General features: G+C 36.8%; 1 protein-coding gene across 1 annotated transcript in view; it reads left to right on the top strand.

Moving 5' to 3' along the window:
• The first annotated feature begins 4,680 nt into the window (after window positions 1-4,680).
• LOC140165175 (uncharacterized) overlaps window positions 4,681-18,744 on the top strand; it is a 33,510-nt gene continuing 19,446 nt past the window's right edge. The window contains 7 exon segments of the mRNA XM_072188617.1: window positions 4,681-5,092; window positions 8,068-8,227; window positions 10,898-10,921; window positions 15,465-15,566; window positions 15,569-15,636; window positions 16,679-16,786; window positions 17,673-17,766. Coding sequence (XP_072044718.1) covers window positions 4,937-5,092; window positions 8,068-8,227; window positions 10,898-10,921; window positions 15,465-15,566; window positions 15,569-15,636; window positions 16,679-16,786; window positions 17,673-17,766 — 712 coding nt within the window. The 5' untranslated portion in view covers window positions 4,681-4,936.

The raw sequence follows: 18,744 nt of genomic DNA, 5'->3' as shown, positions 1-18,744 counted from the left end.
TCCCAGGTGGGGTCACACGATGAGGATTTGGGTTGTGCGCTTCCAAGGGAGGGGGGTGGGGTGATACTCATCAACGCCCCAGGTGGGGTCACACAATGAGGATTTGGGTTGTGCGCTTCCAACAGGTAGTGTGCATATTGGATGACGGAAGAAATATTCATTACCAGGACTGAAGCGATGTGGCCATTTCTATGTTTGTACCGGGCAAGTACCGGACATTTTTCAACACAGAGATTACTACAAATTCGTCCAAAGGTAAGCAAAGGGTTGGGGATCGCATTTTTAACTTTGACTAAACTGTTTCGGAGTTAAGGGTCGCTAAAAGTAGACTATTTCGGGGGCTGTATTTTGTTGTGCATGTCACATTTTGGTACAATTACCGAATAGGGTGCAACTTGCTAGACTTGAGTCCAGTCCTCGTTTACGGAGTTTAGGGTTAGGGTTTAGGGTTGGGGAGGGTACAAAATGGGTATGGCAGTCTTGTAATAAGACTAGTAGAGTTGCACCCTATTCGGCAAACGCTCCCACATTTTGAACAATGAGTGAAAAACGACAACATTCGCTGGTGATTTATAAGGACGCTTTTGTATACCGCCCGTTCATGGAAGAACAGGCGGTATACAAGTAGACCGACATTTGCCTAGCCCGAAACATCATGGCCCTGTTCCTTCCTCACTAGGGCCATGAGTGCCATACGTAAGTTAAAACGGGGCACTGTGAACTCACGTCGCAGTGATGACGTCACACTGACGGCATCTATTTATAGGAAGAATTCAAAACACGGCGATGATAACAGTCACAAGTCTGGTCTTTTACATCCTCAAATGTGCTCAAAAATTACGAACATGCAACAAATATGTTTTGTTTTTAAAAGTCTCATCTTCATGTGAGGAATGGTAGGAAGTGGTATTTATGAGAAAAAGTGGTATTTTATGTGTACCCTGGACCAGCTATGCTCAGGAATCTCAGACCTTCGTACGGAGAAGGACAGTGGAAATCGAAGTGATGGAGTCTCGGAGGTGTGATTACCTCGTCCTCTGCTAACATTTGCCCATAACTTTGCTGATATTTGAGCTACAGACATGGTTGACCTAGTCACGATTATCGCACTTTCAGTTTCCCACACGTTTGAACGGGAATTGGATTGCGTACTTTTTCGATGTCTAGTGAGCAAATTTTTCAATATTTTGAGAAAATGATGTCAAATTTTCTATTCTGTATTGTTTGGTAATAATGTCTTTTGCCAATAGTATGTTTAAAGTTGTAATTTTGTGTTTTTGATCGCAAAGATCGGATATTTTCGTTCGATTCAATTCTGAACCCTTCGCAAAGGTGCCGATTTCGCAGAACTTTGACGATAATTTTGCCTTTTGGACACTAAAATGCTTTCGATCCTTAATTTTGTTTCAACCGAGTCTTAAATTAGCAAGCACAATACGGTTGGTACCACTTTTATATATACATTGATGAAATTTTAAAGATTTTTTTCAAGTTTCTAACCGGGCGCAAATCGTTAAGTGTGTATTTCCTTGACATCCAAAATGGCGTATTAAAGCCAGTCCTCAATATACATAGGTACGGCGTATATAGGACTGGCAAGCGAGTCTAGGTTGACCCCTCATTTTTGAAGTTAAATAATCACCTTTTTAAACAAAATAATTTCCATGTGAAAAAACCTACATGAAAATTTTGTGATCATGCCTATAGATTTAACCATATTTAACCATGATTAAACTTTGATGCTTTTTGCCTCGCTTGGCCATAACAAACTTATTTTCGCCCTCTCGCTTTCAATGTTCAATTTTTGTACTGAATCGTTCAAGCATGCTCAACAAATTTATCAATGTAAGCGCCTCTGGCCCCAGTAGAAGTAAAAACGGATACTATGGCCAGAGTTCATGAGTTCTAGGACTAAGCACATAGAGTCATGAACAGAGTTGATGACGAATTCGTGTTGGTGCCGAATTCGGCAGTCACTCTGTTTTGTCTTTAACCAATTTTTGGAATCAATTTTTCGTATTTATTTGAATTTTGTAAGGAGTTCAAAATGAACATTCAAATAATTTAAATCTAAGCATTTCATATCCAAGATGATTCCCCAGTCTTACCTTTATCTTCAGTGTAAGGAACGCCTTTCTTTTTGATAAAAATATTACTTTTAAAACCGCGGTGAAATATCTCGGTAAACAAGGTATGGGCAAATCGATATAAAAATGATAAAATTAGTATCAATACCGCCCACCAACAATGGGCTATTCCAGAAAATAGGTGCACACCCCCTATAGAGGAGTAAATTTTCAATCAAAGAAATGTCCGGATTTCCAAGTCTGCTTTGTGATAACGACTGGAATTCCAGTTGCAAATGTTAACTGGAAAAAGCTTGGAAATCCTATCAAATGCAGGAAAAATCACGGAAATGTTGAAAATGAGCTCTCAAATTGAGGATTTCTGATTTTGAACTATTTTTCTGCCGGATTTTTTTGCCTTTGGGTACTTTAAAAGTCTGGATTTCCAACAGCCACGACTGGACAAAAAGTCCGGATATCCGAACTCCTCTATAGGGGGTGTGCATCTATTTTCTGGAATAGCCCAATAGCCGAATGAGCACAGACGTTAAAAGTAAACTCATGCTTGAACTTTTGTATTGTTGTCTTCTCTGTCTTTATGTTTATGTTTTACAGTTGTAAGTTTCAACAAATTATTCCCAATTTTCTAGCCTTTTTAAGTTTGGTTAAAATTAAAAGGGCATTTCGTGATCCACAGCATCATCCCCCACTTTTCTCAAAAAAGTTGCGGATTTTTACCACTGGAAACCTCTCTGCATAATGTAGGCCTACAAAATATTTCTTGTAGATTAATTCGTTTAGCAAAAATATCGTGAAATTTGAATTACGTTCTGGTAGGCCTATACCAGAATGAAATTACAACACATTGCCCCGGGGCCACGGGGGGGGGGACTCCAATAAGAAATGGATATAGGTGATAGGGCTGGCACTTCCGCACTAAAGGGGCATTCGGTGAGAGCAAAATGTAAAAAATATGGGGTCATTGGGTGAGAGCATGATTTTTGGCATTCGCTGAGAGCAAAATGTAAAAAATATGGGGTAATTGGGTGAGAACATGACCTTTTTAAAATGGAATCTTTGGGTGAGAGCCGAAACAGCGCCACAGAAACCTTGAACATCGAATTTCTAGTTCTAAATGGCTTCAAATTTCTTTGTTTTTTCAAAATAAGTAACAAAATCAGTGATATATGAAAATTGCTGTTAAGGGTCTTTGGGTGACAGATCAAATGGAAAAATAAGGGGTCTTCGGGTGACTGAAAGACGGCACAAGTTTTGGGAATAGGCTAGGCCTAAGCTTTTTTCGTGGATATCTACTGAAAAATGTCATTATGCATAAGATGCCTAGGATCACGAAATACTCCTTTAAGTTTAAAAGTGCATATAAAATTGCAGAAAAAAAAAGACAAATTGGGTACCCGTATATAAGCATTTTAAGAAATTTTTCATTTGATATCTCAGAAGAGTGAATATCAATTTATATTTATTCAGTAGGCCTAGGCCTATTCATATTTTTTACCTTCTAAATTCACTATACTCCCATACTTATTTTATGCTACATATACGCCTGACGCCTGTGTGTGCTAATCTCCTATGTTCCATTCCATTGTTTTAGGCTGTACAGTGTACACTTTTTATGTGGGAGAGTGCTCTGATCTACCAAATCGCAGTAGTTTGAAATAGTTGATAATCTTAAAAGAGCTATATCTTCCAAAGTTGTGAGCCGATATTGAAAATATTTTTTCGGTTTATTAAAGCTAAAGATTAAAGGTTTCTTTAAATTTCTTTACATACCGGTACCAAAATATATTTGATCAGCTATTCTGCCCCGGGCTATTCTGAAAAAAAAAAAAAAGAGGATGCAATGAGGATTCTGTGATTTTTGTGACACCCTGTACTATTATATTTGTATAGTTGGGACGAGATAGATAAAACTCTCAGTTTTTTTTGTCACCGTAATTTTGTCGACCAATGGCGACCATTATCAAACCTCTCTTTTTCCATTATTATGTTTATTATTTCATTTATTTATTTATTTATTTATTTATTTATTTATTTATTTATTTATTTATTTATTTATTTATTTATTTATTTATTTATTTATTTATTTATTTATTTATTTATTTATTTATTTATTTATTTATTTATTTATTTATTTATTCATTTATTTATTTATCATTTCATTTATTTTATTTTATTTTTTTTATTTTTTTTATTTGATTTTTTCATTTATTTTTTCATTTATTTTTATTTTAATACTTTTTTTTTTCATTTATTTTTTTTTCTCTTGATAATTTTTTGAATCAGTCCCTAATGGGGGCTGAAATCCAGCCCCTCTCCAAGTGTTTGTGAACGGTCCCTAAATATTCCCGGGGATAAAAGGGCACCATTGTAATTGGGCACCAACTTCAATCAATCAATTAGCGACAGGTGCATTAACCGCATCCCCTTGTCAGTAGTGCAAAGACCCGTTACATCACAAACGCACACGTTTCCCTGTGCCAATACGTTGCGACTAACGTGTGCAGCATAGCAACTATATACAATTCGCCAGGCAAGGTTTAATAATCTGCAACTTAGAGCCCAATTAGACGTTTTTTGAAGATTTTAAGCGCAACGTTTTTGACAATATTTCGGTCTCTTTGTCTCATAGAAACAAATTATTGATCAAGTTAATAACACTTATAACCTCTGCTATTTTCAAGTTATTTATTTCCTATATTTCTTATTTGAACAGAATAAAGAAAAAATTAGGCGACTCTGCATGATACGACCCCTGGTTTGGGCTGGATATATCTAGCAACTCCGGTAATCCATCTATGGTGAACGAAAAGTGAGAAATCGAAAGTGAAAAGTAATTTTTCGTTTTGATAATGTCGGATGACAAGGAGAATTCCGAGGAACAGGGAACGGACAAGGTTGAGAGTGGACTAGAGAAGAACAACAATGAGAAAAATGCCAATAAAACTAGTGGCAGTCGGGCGCCTAGCAGAGCGAAAAGCAGAGGCAGTATTGGAGACCAGAGGAAGGTGATTTTTTAAGCTTAACAAAATTTGTACAATGAATAATTAAATAATACTAGCCTATTATTTATTGTAGTGCGGGCAGGTTATTAAAAATGAATGCGTATTACAAAAATAATGCACGTCCGCTGATGTTGATGCGTCTATTAAATGCATGAGATGAGCCCCGAAGCGAAAGGGGGAGTTCATTAGACGCATCAGCATCACTCAGCGCAAGTGCATTATTTTGTCTAATTTCTCGAGCAACAAGTAATACGCATTCATTAACCTATTTCATGTACATGAGAAAAAAAAACTTGTGATATTTGCTGTTTTTATAACAAAATTATCACTAAAGATATTGGAAAATACTAACCAATATATAAATGCATCAACCCGCCCGAAAAATGAATCAACTACTACGCGACGGGAACATGTGCGAACTGCGAAAGCACTGCGCGTAGTAAACGGAGTGTACATTGTACACAATCAGTGCATGGTTTGGATTTTTCTAACGCTTGCTCCGATTGGTTCTCGCTATCTAAGAGTGTATGAATAATACATAGTACACTACAGTATAAAGTGTTAATAATTTGTACAAACAGGGCATAATCAGTGTGTCATTGTTTATGCAAAGCCGTAATGGGTATAACTATATTTTATACAAACCATGTCCATGTCTCTTATTCACATCTAGCCAAGCCAATATGAAACGAGTCCCCTGACCATGTAAATTCAGAGTTCACCGTTTCAGCTGCGACTCCTATCCTACTACTATCGCTTCAACAAGGAAACCCGCTTCACGAACCTACATCACTGTACACCACTTGAAATAAACTCTAAAGACTAAAATATCCCTAAAAAACTTTGTCATTCCTCAAAACAACATGTACGGTACCATAACTTGAAATGTGAAATTAGTTTTACAAATAATTGAAATCCTATAGTGGAGATTTCAATTGAATGAACACAGCCTGACATAGTGTGACGATTTTTTGTGTGCACTGCGTGATGTACGCCAGTGTGTGCGACTGTGTGGGCGTAACGCCACTAAGGCTGGCATTTTCGGGCGGGCATGCGGTACCCGCCGAGATTACATTACCGGGCAGCAAAATACTGGTACCGAAATTTATAAAAAAAAAAAATTCAAGATGTTTTGTATTTTTAATATGAAAATTGATAATTTGTATTCATGTCATACTCTATTAATGATTTCAAAATGCATTCAAATTCAATGCATTTTGAAATCATTAATTAATAGAGTATGACATGAATACAAATTATCAATTTTCATATTAAAATACAAAACATCTTGAAAGTTATTTTTTTTTAGGTCAACCATGAATGATCCTAGCATTTAGGTCTAGGTCCACAGGGGCGGATACAGGATTTCGAGAAAGGGGGCACACTCCTTAAAATAAACATGAAATGTAAGAAATGGACCTTGGCGTGCATCCCGGAGGCGCTTCTTGCTGACGCTTGAGAATGTCTGAAGGGGATGTGCCCCCTCAGAAGTGAGAAACTTTTGGAAAATGAAGACCCAAGTGAAGCCATTTGGTGGACCATTTTGTCAACATTATTGTGTAAAATTTTAGTTTGAAAAGCCTAAAATTTGCAAAAAGACGACCCAATTGAAGCCATTAAATGGACAAATTTTGACCTCTTTTGTAAAATTATTGCTTTATACCTATGTACCCATAACGTTGCGCGACATGGGTGGGGGGTGTCTGAGGGGGATGCCCCCTCAGAAATGAGAAACATTTGCAAAATAAAAACCTAATTGAAGCCATTTGGTGGACCATTTTGGCACTATTATGGTGTAAAATTTGAGTTTGAAAAAGCCGAAAATATAAAATTTATGAAATGACAGGCCAATGAAGCCACCTTTTTTCACTGTTATGTATAAATTCAGAGTGCTGGGTGTGAAATACAGAAGCGAAAACGGGCAGTTGTTTATATAGGCAGGGGGTGTCTGATGTTCCCCCTCCGAAATTTGGAAATTTTGCAAAGTGAAGTGAAGGTCCAATTGAAGCCATTTGGTGCATCTGTTTTACACTATACATATACGAGAGTATATCATTGCTTTTAAAACAAAACAGGGCCCGAACTCAATTTGTAAAATGTTACATTGACACTTTAATAGGCCCTAGGCCTAAGACTCGGAGATTCGCAATTTAAAGCATGCATGGATCGAAGTCAGCATGGAGTCCGTATCAATACTGACTTTGGTGATCCGACCTATTAGTATTCCCGCTAGTATTATAGGGCCTACTTTTGATAGACCAGACTGTGAGCTACTGTGCGGTTTATTTGGCATGGACCTACTAATTACGTGCAATTTAACTTTTCCCCTTCTCCTTTTCTCTTCTCTTTTCTCCTTTTTTCCTCTTTCTCTTCTCTTCTCTCTTTTTCCTCTTTTTTTTTTTTTTGAGGGGGCTGAATCCAGCGCCTGGAGAGTGCCACCCGGTGTATGATACTCACTACAGATTTATTAGGCTATAGGCCCGAAGATTTTCTTTCTTTCTTTTACGTTGTTCCGTTTTCTTTTTCTTTCTTTTCTTTTCTCCCTTTCTTTTCTTTTCCTCTTTTCTTTCCCTCCTTCTCTTCTCTTTCTTTTCTTCTTTTTTATTTTTGGGATCCGCCAAAGGGGGGGTGCACGGGCGGCTGTGCCCCCCCCTCTAAATCAGCGCATGTAGGTCCACCGACACTACAAAACTGAAAAAATAAAAAACTGAAAAAAAATGTAAATTTTTTTTTTTTTTTTTTTTTTAATTTCGAAAAATGCGCCGGGTACCCGGGTACAAAATTACCTGAAAATGCCAGGCCTAAATGCAACTATTATGCGGAAATGAATCCAGTCATGCCAATGCACTCGTGATTGGTTTAGTATTGATTTCATGAAAATGTACAATTCCGAAATTTTTGAATTTTGAAAAAACAAAAATCATAATTTTGCAGTTGACACACACTTGAGGTGATAATTGTTATATGTTTGCACATAGATGGTGAGTCGTGCAGGAAGCCACATGTCATCCCGACCAGACAGTATTATGGATGGACTTATCAATAGAGATGTTGGCGCTGATGATGATAGGCCAGGCTCTGCACATACTATCAGTAGCGAGACTACTGGAGGCTGGGATACGGACTTAGAGATAGATGGTAATATGATGTGGTATTTCTGATACATTTGGGTGTATTTCTGATACATTTGGGTGTATTTTTGATACATTTGGGTGTATTTTTGATACATTAAGGTGTATTTCTGATACATTTGGGTGTATTTCTGTAACATTTGGGTGTATTTCTGTTACATTTGGGTGAATTTCTGATACATTTGGGTTAATTTCTGATACATTTGGGTGTATTTCTGATACATTTGGGTGTATTTCTGATACATTTGGGTGTATTTCTGTTACATGTGAGTGTATTTCTGATACATTTGGGTGTATTTCTGATACATTTGGGTGTATATCTGATACATTTGGGTGTATTTCTGCTACATTTGGGTGTATTTCTGCTACATTTGGGGTGTATTCTTCTACATTTGGGTGTATTTCTGATACATTTGGGTGTATTTCTGATACATATACATTTGGGTGTAAAGCAGCTTTTTGTGATCAATCGTGATATAGTGTGTACGATCCATGTATCAAAACTGAAAAAAGTTGTTTGTGTTTTTTTTTTTTTTTTTTAAAAGGTTGATTCCAAGATATGCCACGCCTCATTTTAAAAAAAATCATAATGAAATTAATACATGTACCCTAAGGCTAAAGCCACGATTTTTCTGTGTTACAAAATTTAAATTCTGTGTTACAAATTGGATGATTCCGTGATTTTCCGTTTTACATTATAAAGCACTGAAAAGTGAATACAATCATGTTTTTAAAAGTGTAATTTGTCTTATGTAATTATATATATCTTTTTACTGTAGTCACCCCTCAACATCCCCATTAAAATTAAGCAGCATCAATTGTCTTGTGTGTACTTCCAATAGTTGTATCGGCCAGAATCTTGCATCTTATAGGCCTAGAATAAATGCTAGAATGGTTGTTTAATGGTTGATTACTGCTAAATTATCACTTTTCTTTGTTTTCTTTTGCAAATCAACACAAAAGTTAGACATTTTAGACAGTTTTTCACTATTTTCATGTGAGCAAACCCCAAATTCCGTGAATTTTTCTGTTTTTCCCTATCACAGAGAAATCGTGGCTTTAATGTACCCCCTATCCAAGACATGGCCTTAATCTCCCAAACAGAGCTAAACAGGGAGTGTGAATTTCAAATAAAGCTACCTGAATTGGTGACTCCATTTGATATCTACACACCTTGTGTGGGAGATTATTTAAATGTCATATCTTCCATAGGGGGCGTATGGATTTCAACTGGAATAACCCATTTTGGAGCAGACAACACTGAATGGGTGGCTCCATTGAAATTCACACTCCCTGTGTGGAAGATAAAGGTCATGTCTTCCATAGGGAGTGTATGAATTTCAACTGGAATAGCCCATTTTGGAACAGACAACACTGAATGGGTGATTCCATTTGAAATTCACACTCCCTGTGTGGACGATAAGGTCATGTCTTCCATAGGGGGTGTATGAATTTCAACTGGAATAACCCATTTCGGAGCAGACGACACTGAATAAGTGATTCCATTTGAAATTTACACCCCCTGTGTGGAAGCTTAATGTCATGTCTTCCATAGAGGGTGTATGGATTTCAACTGGAATAGCTGAAAGCATGCCAAGCCAGATAGTATTTTCATGCTTGCATCATCATTCTCTTTTTCTTCATTGAAGAGATCATTGCTGTCAATCTTCTTTTACTAGGATATTAAAACTGATAAGTGCTTCATTTCAAGTTATCATTTTCCATATCAAATAACATACTTTAAGCAGTTTCTTAGCTAGCTGCTCTCCAGGGAGTGTGCTTCGGGACGGGCAAAATTAATGCCTTTGACAGATGCTACATTACTACACTGGGTTTCAGAGAATCAAATGACAGGCAAACCCATAGAGCCTTATTTTATTAAGCTCCATGGGCAAACCTCAATTTCTAGCTAAGACCCTGCTTTCAAGTTTCTGTTTTTGAATTCTAATACTTCTCCTAGGTTCCAGGGTTTTCATGGGTGCCATAATAATCCCATTGTTCGCTGAAAGGAAAATTTTGAAAGCTATAGAAGAATTTCTATGTTGCATTTGCCCGATTTCTGTTGGCGGGGAGTATGGGTAAACTACCTGCATGAAATTTGGGCTAGTCCAGTTGATATCCATACACCTCCAATCCAATGGAACACACCACCTTATCTTTCACTCATGAAGTGTGAATTTCAAATGCGGTTAACCTGAATGGAGGACCCTATTCAAAATCTATAGTGTGTAGAAGATTAAGGTCATGTCTTCTATAGGGGTGTATGGATTTCAATTGGAATAGCCAAATCTACATGTCTCTTTCATTTCTAATTAATTATTCCCTATACTGGTTTATACTCAGGGTTTGTAAGTTGCAAACACTTGGCTGTGATATGCCCAAACATCCCACCAAACATTTTACATGAGTTTGTCACCTTTTGTGTCTCACACTCACAGTCACACCTTTTTTAAGCTTATTTATGTGTTCCAAGCTTGAAAAGTTATCATCATGTAGAGGTACACCTACTGCTATGAGCCGGTATGTCAATTTTTAAAGTTACCGAAGAAGAAGATTTTTAAAGAAGCATCTTCAAATCCTGAGTATGAATCATAATTTAATCTTCATGATACATTGATTTTTTTCTCTCATTATGTTTTGAATTCTTTTCCATGCATGCCTTAATCATATTCTACAGCTACTGTGATTGCATTACGAAGAAGTAAGGAGTCATTTCATTTCACTTTCAACACATTATTCTGTTACATTTGGGCGTATGATACATTTGGGTGTATTTCTGATAAATTTGGGTGTACATACCTAATACATCTTGGTGTATTTCTAATACATTTGGGTGTAATTCATAATACATTAGGCATATTTCTGATACATTTGGGTGTATTTCTGATACCTTTGGGTGTATCTCTGTTACATTTGGGTGTAATTCTGATACATTTGGGTGTATTTCTGATACATTTGGGTGTATTTCTGATACATTTGGGTGTATTTATAATACATTTGGGTGTATTTCTGATACATTTGGGTGTATAATTCCTAATACATTTGTATGTGTTTTTAATACATTTGGGTGTATTGACATGTAAATCTCAGATAACTACACATTTCACATAAAGTATTTGCCCCCTTCATTGTGAGAAATAATTCAAAATCTTTTTAATTTTTTAACCGAATATCAAAAAAGAAATCTTGTGGTTTGTTCTGCTAATGTTGCTGGCTCAATAGCCTAACATTTGTTGTTACCACGGTGATCTTTTGAATGAAAATAATGCAGATTCAAAAGTTCCACCTCAACCCATTAAAATTTTCAAGTGCTTTTGTTGTTAGAATGCCTGGTTATCACTCTTCAAGTTCATTGTGGGTCATCCTTGACCGAAACTACCAAAGGGAATGTAATGGTAGACTGGCTTTAGTCGCTTTTTAGTGCGACTTTTGAATCTGCATCTTTCATTCAAAGAGTCCCCAGTCACCATGTGGCTACAAATTTTGAGCAATCCTGACAAAATAGGTATCAAAATTTTGCAGAATTAAAATGAGTTTCTTTTTGTTATTCAAATTTTAAAAAAAATTAACCCTAGATTTTGAGTTATTGTGTTATTTTTATAACCTTTACAATTATTTTTTGTTTCTATATGCTCTATATGACAGCATGTCAAGGGGCATAACTGTCAAGTGACATGTGTGCAATATACATGTATGATTGTATGTAGAATGATGTCAAGTGACATTTAATGCAGAGGGCCTTCTTTCATTTTCAAAATATAGATATTTAGCTATATTTTTCTTATTTCGTCGGGTTCATCACATACTGGTCTATCTTGAATTTTTGACTTTTTTGAGAAAATTGGTATATAATTCTTTTTTACGGAGCTCTTCCAATACAACAAATTACAGACCTCAATTTTTCCTAGATAATTAGTTACAAATTTTAAATTTAAACTATCTATGATATTTTCAAAATACGTATTTTCACATACTGATCTATCTCGAAAAAAACACGCATTTCTAGAAAATACATAATTGAAAATATTAAGTATTAAGTTTACCTTTCTATAATTTAATTAGACTATAAACTTTCATGAAAGTGGTTTTAAATTAAAGCATATACTTAACAGATTTATTTAAGTGGAATCTTTAATTATATTTACGTATGTAATATTGCTTAAAACTACACTTTAGTTCTGTATGTGAAATCGTTAATTTCCCGATATCGTATTGAAAGTGCATTACATACTGGTCTATCTCGAGATAGACCAGTATGTGATGCATCTAAAGTCACGTCTTTGTCATGATTGTTCTCGAAATCGAGATAGCCCCCAAGATAGACCAGTATGAAACGCACTTTAAATACGATATCGGAAATTAACTATTTCACATACAGAACTACAACTTTAGTGTAGTTTTAAGCAATATTGCATACGTAAATATAATTAAAGATTCCACTTAAATAAATCTGTTAAGGGATCTAAAATGAGCGTTTATTAGCGTTTTACGACAGTATTTTTTGTGGGACATGAGAGCACCTCAGACCTATCGAATTGCATTCTGAATACTGAAGCATGTCTTTCTGATATCAAATAATTTTCATTTTTTGAAAATCACAATATAATACAAATTTTATGACAAATTATAAAATTTGATATTTTTCAAATTTTGATATATAACAGTCCTCGAAGTAAATTATATAAATCTAATGTTATATTCTTAAAGTGTATGTAGCAGGGAGGAAAAGCCGACGGTCAATTGAAAATTTTGACATTTCATATTGAAGATATGGATTTTTAAACAAAAAAAAACTAATTTTTTTTTTTGGTGTTTTGGGGAAAAAATCCATATCTTCAATACTGAAAGTCAAAATTTTCAATTGATCGTCGGCTTTTCATACCTACATACACGTTAAGTATAAATCATCAGATTTCTAAAGTTTACTTCAAGTACTGTTAAATATCAAAAATATCAATTTTTAATGATTTGCCATAAAATGTGTATTAAATTGCGAATTTCAAAAAATCTAAATTATTTGATATCAGAATGACATTCTTCGTATTCAGAATGCAATTCGATATGTCTGATGTGCTCTGATGTCCCAAAATAAATACTGTCCAAACGTTCATACCCCAGCCCTTAAGTATATGCTTTAATTTAAAACCACTTTCATGAAAATCCATAGTCTAATAAAATTATAGAAAGGTTAAATTCATACGAAGATTTTCAATTGCGATTTTCTCGAAATGCGTGTTTTTCAAGATAGACCAGTATGTGATGCGACCGACGATTTGTTTGTATACACCTCACTGCACAAAATCTTGTAGTTATAGAATGTATGCAATAAACCAACTGGAACAGTATAACTATTGAAATGGCAGCCATGTTGGGAGACACATGACAGAGGGACAGGTCTCTAGTTCAATTCCAAAACCATTCACCATTTGCCTGCACTTGTTTTATTGTATCATGCAAATTACCCCATTGTACCTTGCGGAGGCCAGAATTTTATTTGAATGAGGATGACTCTGTCATGAGTGATGTCGTTTGCATCCGGGGGGGGGGTACTCAGTACAAATGACCATACAGGGACGTGCCGCAAATATGGGTAGCATTTTCAGCCTTTTGGTATATCAATGACCCCTTTTTCAAAGTCTATTTTGGTATATGAATGGGTCCTTTTTTCAAAATTTTCTCAATTTTTTCGGAAAACACCCCAATTTTTCCTTAATCTAGCCAAAATTGTCAAAATTTTCCCGAAATTTTGGGAAAATTTGTAAAAACTAAGACAATTTGGGTTCAATTCGGCCGAAAATTTTGACTTCTGGTATATCAATGGGTCCAAATTTCTTGAAAAATTGGTATATTTATGGGTCCACTTTCAAATTCTCAGCGGCATGTCCCTACCAAAACCAAACTTGAGTACCCCCCCGAGTTTGCATACTCTCTATATAGGCACCATTTTGTACTTTATCACCAAACACAATGTAGTTATAGCAACATTGGGTTATTCCTGTTCAAATACACACACCTCAGTCTTATAGGAAAACATGACCTTATATAATGTGAATTTCAAATGAGATTGTGGTCATGTCTTCCATAGGAGTTGTATGGATTTCAACTGGAATAGCCCATATTGTATCTGCACACACCATTCCAGCACAAACCTAATATTATGCATGGTATAGTAAAACAACATCAAATAATACTATAATAATTATGTTTGTGGTATGATATTGGTTGTGTCACTTGTGTGTGGGGTGTGTTTATGGGGTGGGGGAGGGAGTAGGTGTGGGTTGGTGGTAGTGTGTTTGTAAACACTGGCGAACAAGGACACACATGAGAAATATCTGTGCAACAGTGGATGCACAGGAACGGTAGATGGCTGTTCCTAGACATTGTATCTGGACGTTAAACGTCGTTAAGAAAGTAAAAATAACAGCAGTTTGCCTCTGAATGGAAATCCATACTTGGAAAGTAAAAACTTATCCACATCCATGGTAAGGTGAACAAACTCAAACATGGTTGGATAGTACAAACTCATCATGTTTTTCACATCCTTGTTCCAAGTGGTTCCACACACATGTAGGGTTGTGTGTGGAAGGGGTGGATAAGGGTGGGGTGTGTTATTGTAGGTGGTGTTATGTGCTGGGGTGCTCATGTGTGTTTGAGGCACAGGTGTTTATATGAGAGAGAGAGGGAGTTTCTTGTAATTTATTTTTAGATCTTACCAGTCCTTTTTGCAAATTTCAAAATATTTAGGGGTTCATTCATATATTTTCATGACTAAACGGTTGTTTATGCCCGAGGGGCCGCTTGCTTTTCATGATTTTCCTTCATTTTTCCTACCCGGCGATCGCACATCCGGGACACCGGGCATAAACGCTGTTTATGCCCGGCTCTCGACCAATCACGTGCGCCGTTATATAGCGTGTGTGTGTATGAACTCTCAATCTTTTATGAACATGGTTTTCTTTGACTCAGTACATAAATTCCTCCCCATTCACAGCGGTACATTTGGGTGCATTTCTAATACATGTGGGTGTATTCCTTATACATTTGGGTGTATTCCTAATACTGGGTACATTCCTAATACATGTGGGTATATTCCTTATACATTTGGGTGTATTTCTAATGCATTTGGGTGTATTCCTATACATTTAGGTGTATTCCTAATACATTTGGGTGCATTCCTAATACATTTGGGTATATTCCTAATAGATTTGGGCATATTTCTAATGCATTTGGGTGTATTTCTACAGAGGTGCGTGAAGACTATGATGCAACAGGCAGGACCACCTACAAGGAAGCGTGTCGTCTCAACGGCGTCATCCCGGTGTCATATTTCTTACGTCATATTGGAGATTCGAACTTGTAATGAAGCACCATGGACTCGGACCCGCTGGAGCTAAAGCCATTGCAATTGCACTTGTGGTAAGTTTTATGGTCATATATTAGCCTGGGTGCACGCCCAGGGGGATCACTCCCTATCTGGAATGGCATGGATGTGCCTCGTTAAAAGTAGGGGGCAACTAAAAAGGGGGGCCTTTGGGGTAACAAACTGCCAAATGCAGGTCATTGGGTACAGGATTGCCAAAAGGGGGGTCATTGAGTACAAACTGCAAAAAAAAGCAACTGGATGACTGATGGACTTCAGAATCAGAAATCCCATTATGTCTCTTGAGAACAAATATCACCTGAAAATGGTGGGTCATTTGGGTACTTGACATTTCATCACTCAAGGACCCCAAATTATTAGCAAACTCATGTGCTTGTCTCCCATAGACCCCTCATTTCTCCTTGGAACTTGCATCCAAAGACCCCTCGTTTCTCCTTGGAACTGTCACCAAAAGACCCCTTATTTCTCCTTGGAACTTTCACCCAAAGACCCCTTATTTCTACTTGGAACTGTCACACACAAGGCCCCTTATTTCTACTTGGAACTGTCAATTAAAAGACCCCTTATTTCTACTTGGAACTGTCACCCAACGACCCCTTTTTTCAACTTGGAACTGTCACCCAAAGACCCCTTCTTTCTTCTTGGAACTGTCACCCAAAGACCACTTACTTTTCCTTGGAAGTGTCACACAAAGACCCCTTATTTCTACTTGGAAGTGTCACCCAAAGACCCCGGGCCAAAGACCGCTTCTTTCTGCTTAGAGCTGTTGCCCAAAGACCCCATCTTTATCCTTGGAACTGTCACCCAAAACTCAAATGACAAATTCCATTCAGCACTGATTTTATTACTTGTTTTAGTAATTTAAGTCATTGGGCTATTCCAGTTGAAATCCAGACACCTCATATATAAGATATGATTTTAATCTCCCACAAAGGGGGTACAGGTTTCAAATGGAATCACCCATTCAGGTAACCCATTTGAAATTTACACCCCCTGTGTGGGAGATTAAGGTCATGTCTTTCATAGGGGGTGTATGGACTTTAACTGGAATAGCCTAATTGTGGTCATTCTTTTCAGACAAATACTACAATTTGCAAGCTTAATCTGAGTGATAATTGGTTGGATGCTGAAGGGGGTATTGCAATAGCTGATATGCTGAGGGAAAACTGCTATATAACAGACTTGGTAAGTTTAATATACTGAATAGGGTGTTCTTATATTGGCCCCTTCATACCATTGATAGCGTGGGCTACACAATCATCATCACTTTTAGTTTTCCGCTTCGCTAATTCCGGCCTGATTGGAGTTAACCAAGCCAAAACGCCATTAACAGCTGGTAGGGGTCAAAAATAAGAAAACTCTTATTCAATCTAATTCAATCTGGATGAATTTGCTAGTATGAAAACCAACACAAAGAGAGATAGATAGGCCTATGGCGAAAAGCCTATTAATATTGAGAAAATCATGTGCTTTTTGGAATTCAAATTTAGAATTCAGATACATTTATAGACAATTGAAAAAAAAAGTTTCCTAATAATCAAATGGGGCAAGGTGACACAGTATAGGCTGTGCCTTCGATTGCAAGTTTGAGCCCTGGCAGTGGCGGTGCCATCGTGTTGTGCACTTGGGTAAGGCACTTTACCTCACTTGCCTCTCTCTACCCAGAGGCGAAATGGGGAGCTGTTATGAATACTGCCATTGAATGCCGTCCAAAGGTATGATCATGCCTTATACCTCGGGCATTGTATGGCATCATGACATATTTTGGCGACAGCACAATAAATGTAAAGTGCTTTGATACATGTGAAAGCTGTGTATAAATGACAACATTTATTTTTTTATTAGGGTTTGTATTTATTTCTAACAGTTTGAAACTTTTGTTACCAATTTCCTAAATCCGGACCAGTTCCAGGGGACAGCTTTCACAACATGTTTCTTTTTTGCCTTGTATTCAAACTTGTTGGTTATATGTGATTATACAGTATACACCTTCCAAATAAGATAACATTTAACTTATTTTAAACAAACCACAGTCCAACAGTAGTTTTAATGTTTATTTTATTTTGACCAGGACCTATCAGAGAATAAACTTAATAACAGTGGAGCCAAGGCTGTATGTGATATGCTGCAACAAAACAACACACTCACACATCTGACTCTAGCAGGTAAGATGAAAGATTTAATGGAAACAAGTTTTTGTTAATTCTTTGAACAAGTTCATTTGGAATGGTAGATTGGACTGTTAACATGGTTCGTTTTGACTAAATGATGTTGACTACTCACATTACCAAATTTTGCCTTGCTACAGTTGCATATTTTAGTTACTCAGGTCAAATCTATCTCAATGTTTCGGCCATGGGTAGTCCCCTCAACCCCCTCACTTGCAACATCTTTATGGAGTGGCTTGAGCAGAAAGCTATTTCCACAGCTCCGGAAAGCTGTCGCCCCATCTCTGGAAGAGATATGTTGACGATGTTTTGGAAATAGTATGCAAAAGACAAGTAGACAAATCTAACTGATCATTTAAACACCATTGATCCCACCAATAGTGTCAAATTCACCTATGAATAAGAGCAAGAGGGCTCTATTCCCTTCCTTGATACTCTTATCACGTACAGAAAACCTGACGGTTCAGTGAAACTTAGCATCTATAGAAAGAAAACACACACTGATCAATATTTTCAGTTTTCCTCCCACCATCCATTACATCAAAAGTTAAGAGTGGTCAGAACTCTGTTAGATCGGAGCAATGCTTTAGTCACAGAGGAAGCGGACAAGCAAAAAGAGGAGAAAAGTATTTGCAAAGCCTTATCTTGTTACGGATACCCCGATTGGTCAATCAAGAAAGTAAAACAAGACAGAGCTACTCCTAAAAAAAGCCTACCTCTAAGCAAAAAAAATGATGGTGAAAAGTCAAAAGGCATGGTTGTAGTTCTTTATATAGAGGGCCTTACTGAGCAAGTTTCACAAGTTTTTAAAAAGCATGGCTTCGCAACTGCTATGAAACCACACTGTACAATATGCAGCATGGTCGTTCATCCCAAGGACAAACTTCTCCCTCAACAAAAAATTTATGAAATCCCCTGCAGAGACTGTGCAGGTACATTATATCGGAGAAAACGGTCTTCTATGTTGACTGTAAG

The sequence above is a fragment of the Amphiura filiformis genome, chromosome 11 (genome assembly GCF_039555335.1).
Source record: "Amphiura filiformis chromosome 11, Afil_fr2py, whole genome shotgun sequence".
In the NCBI taxonomy this organism is placed as follows: domain Eukaryota; kingdom Metazoa; phylum Echinodermata; class Ophiuroidea; order Amphilepidida; family Amphiuridae; genus Amphiura; species Amphiura filiformis.
Note: the sequence above shows the minus strand (reverse complement) of the source record. Positions and strands in the feature narration are given on the sequence as shown.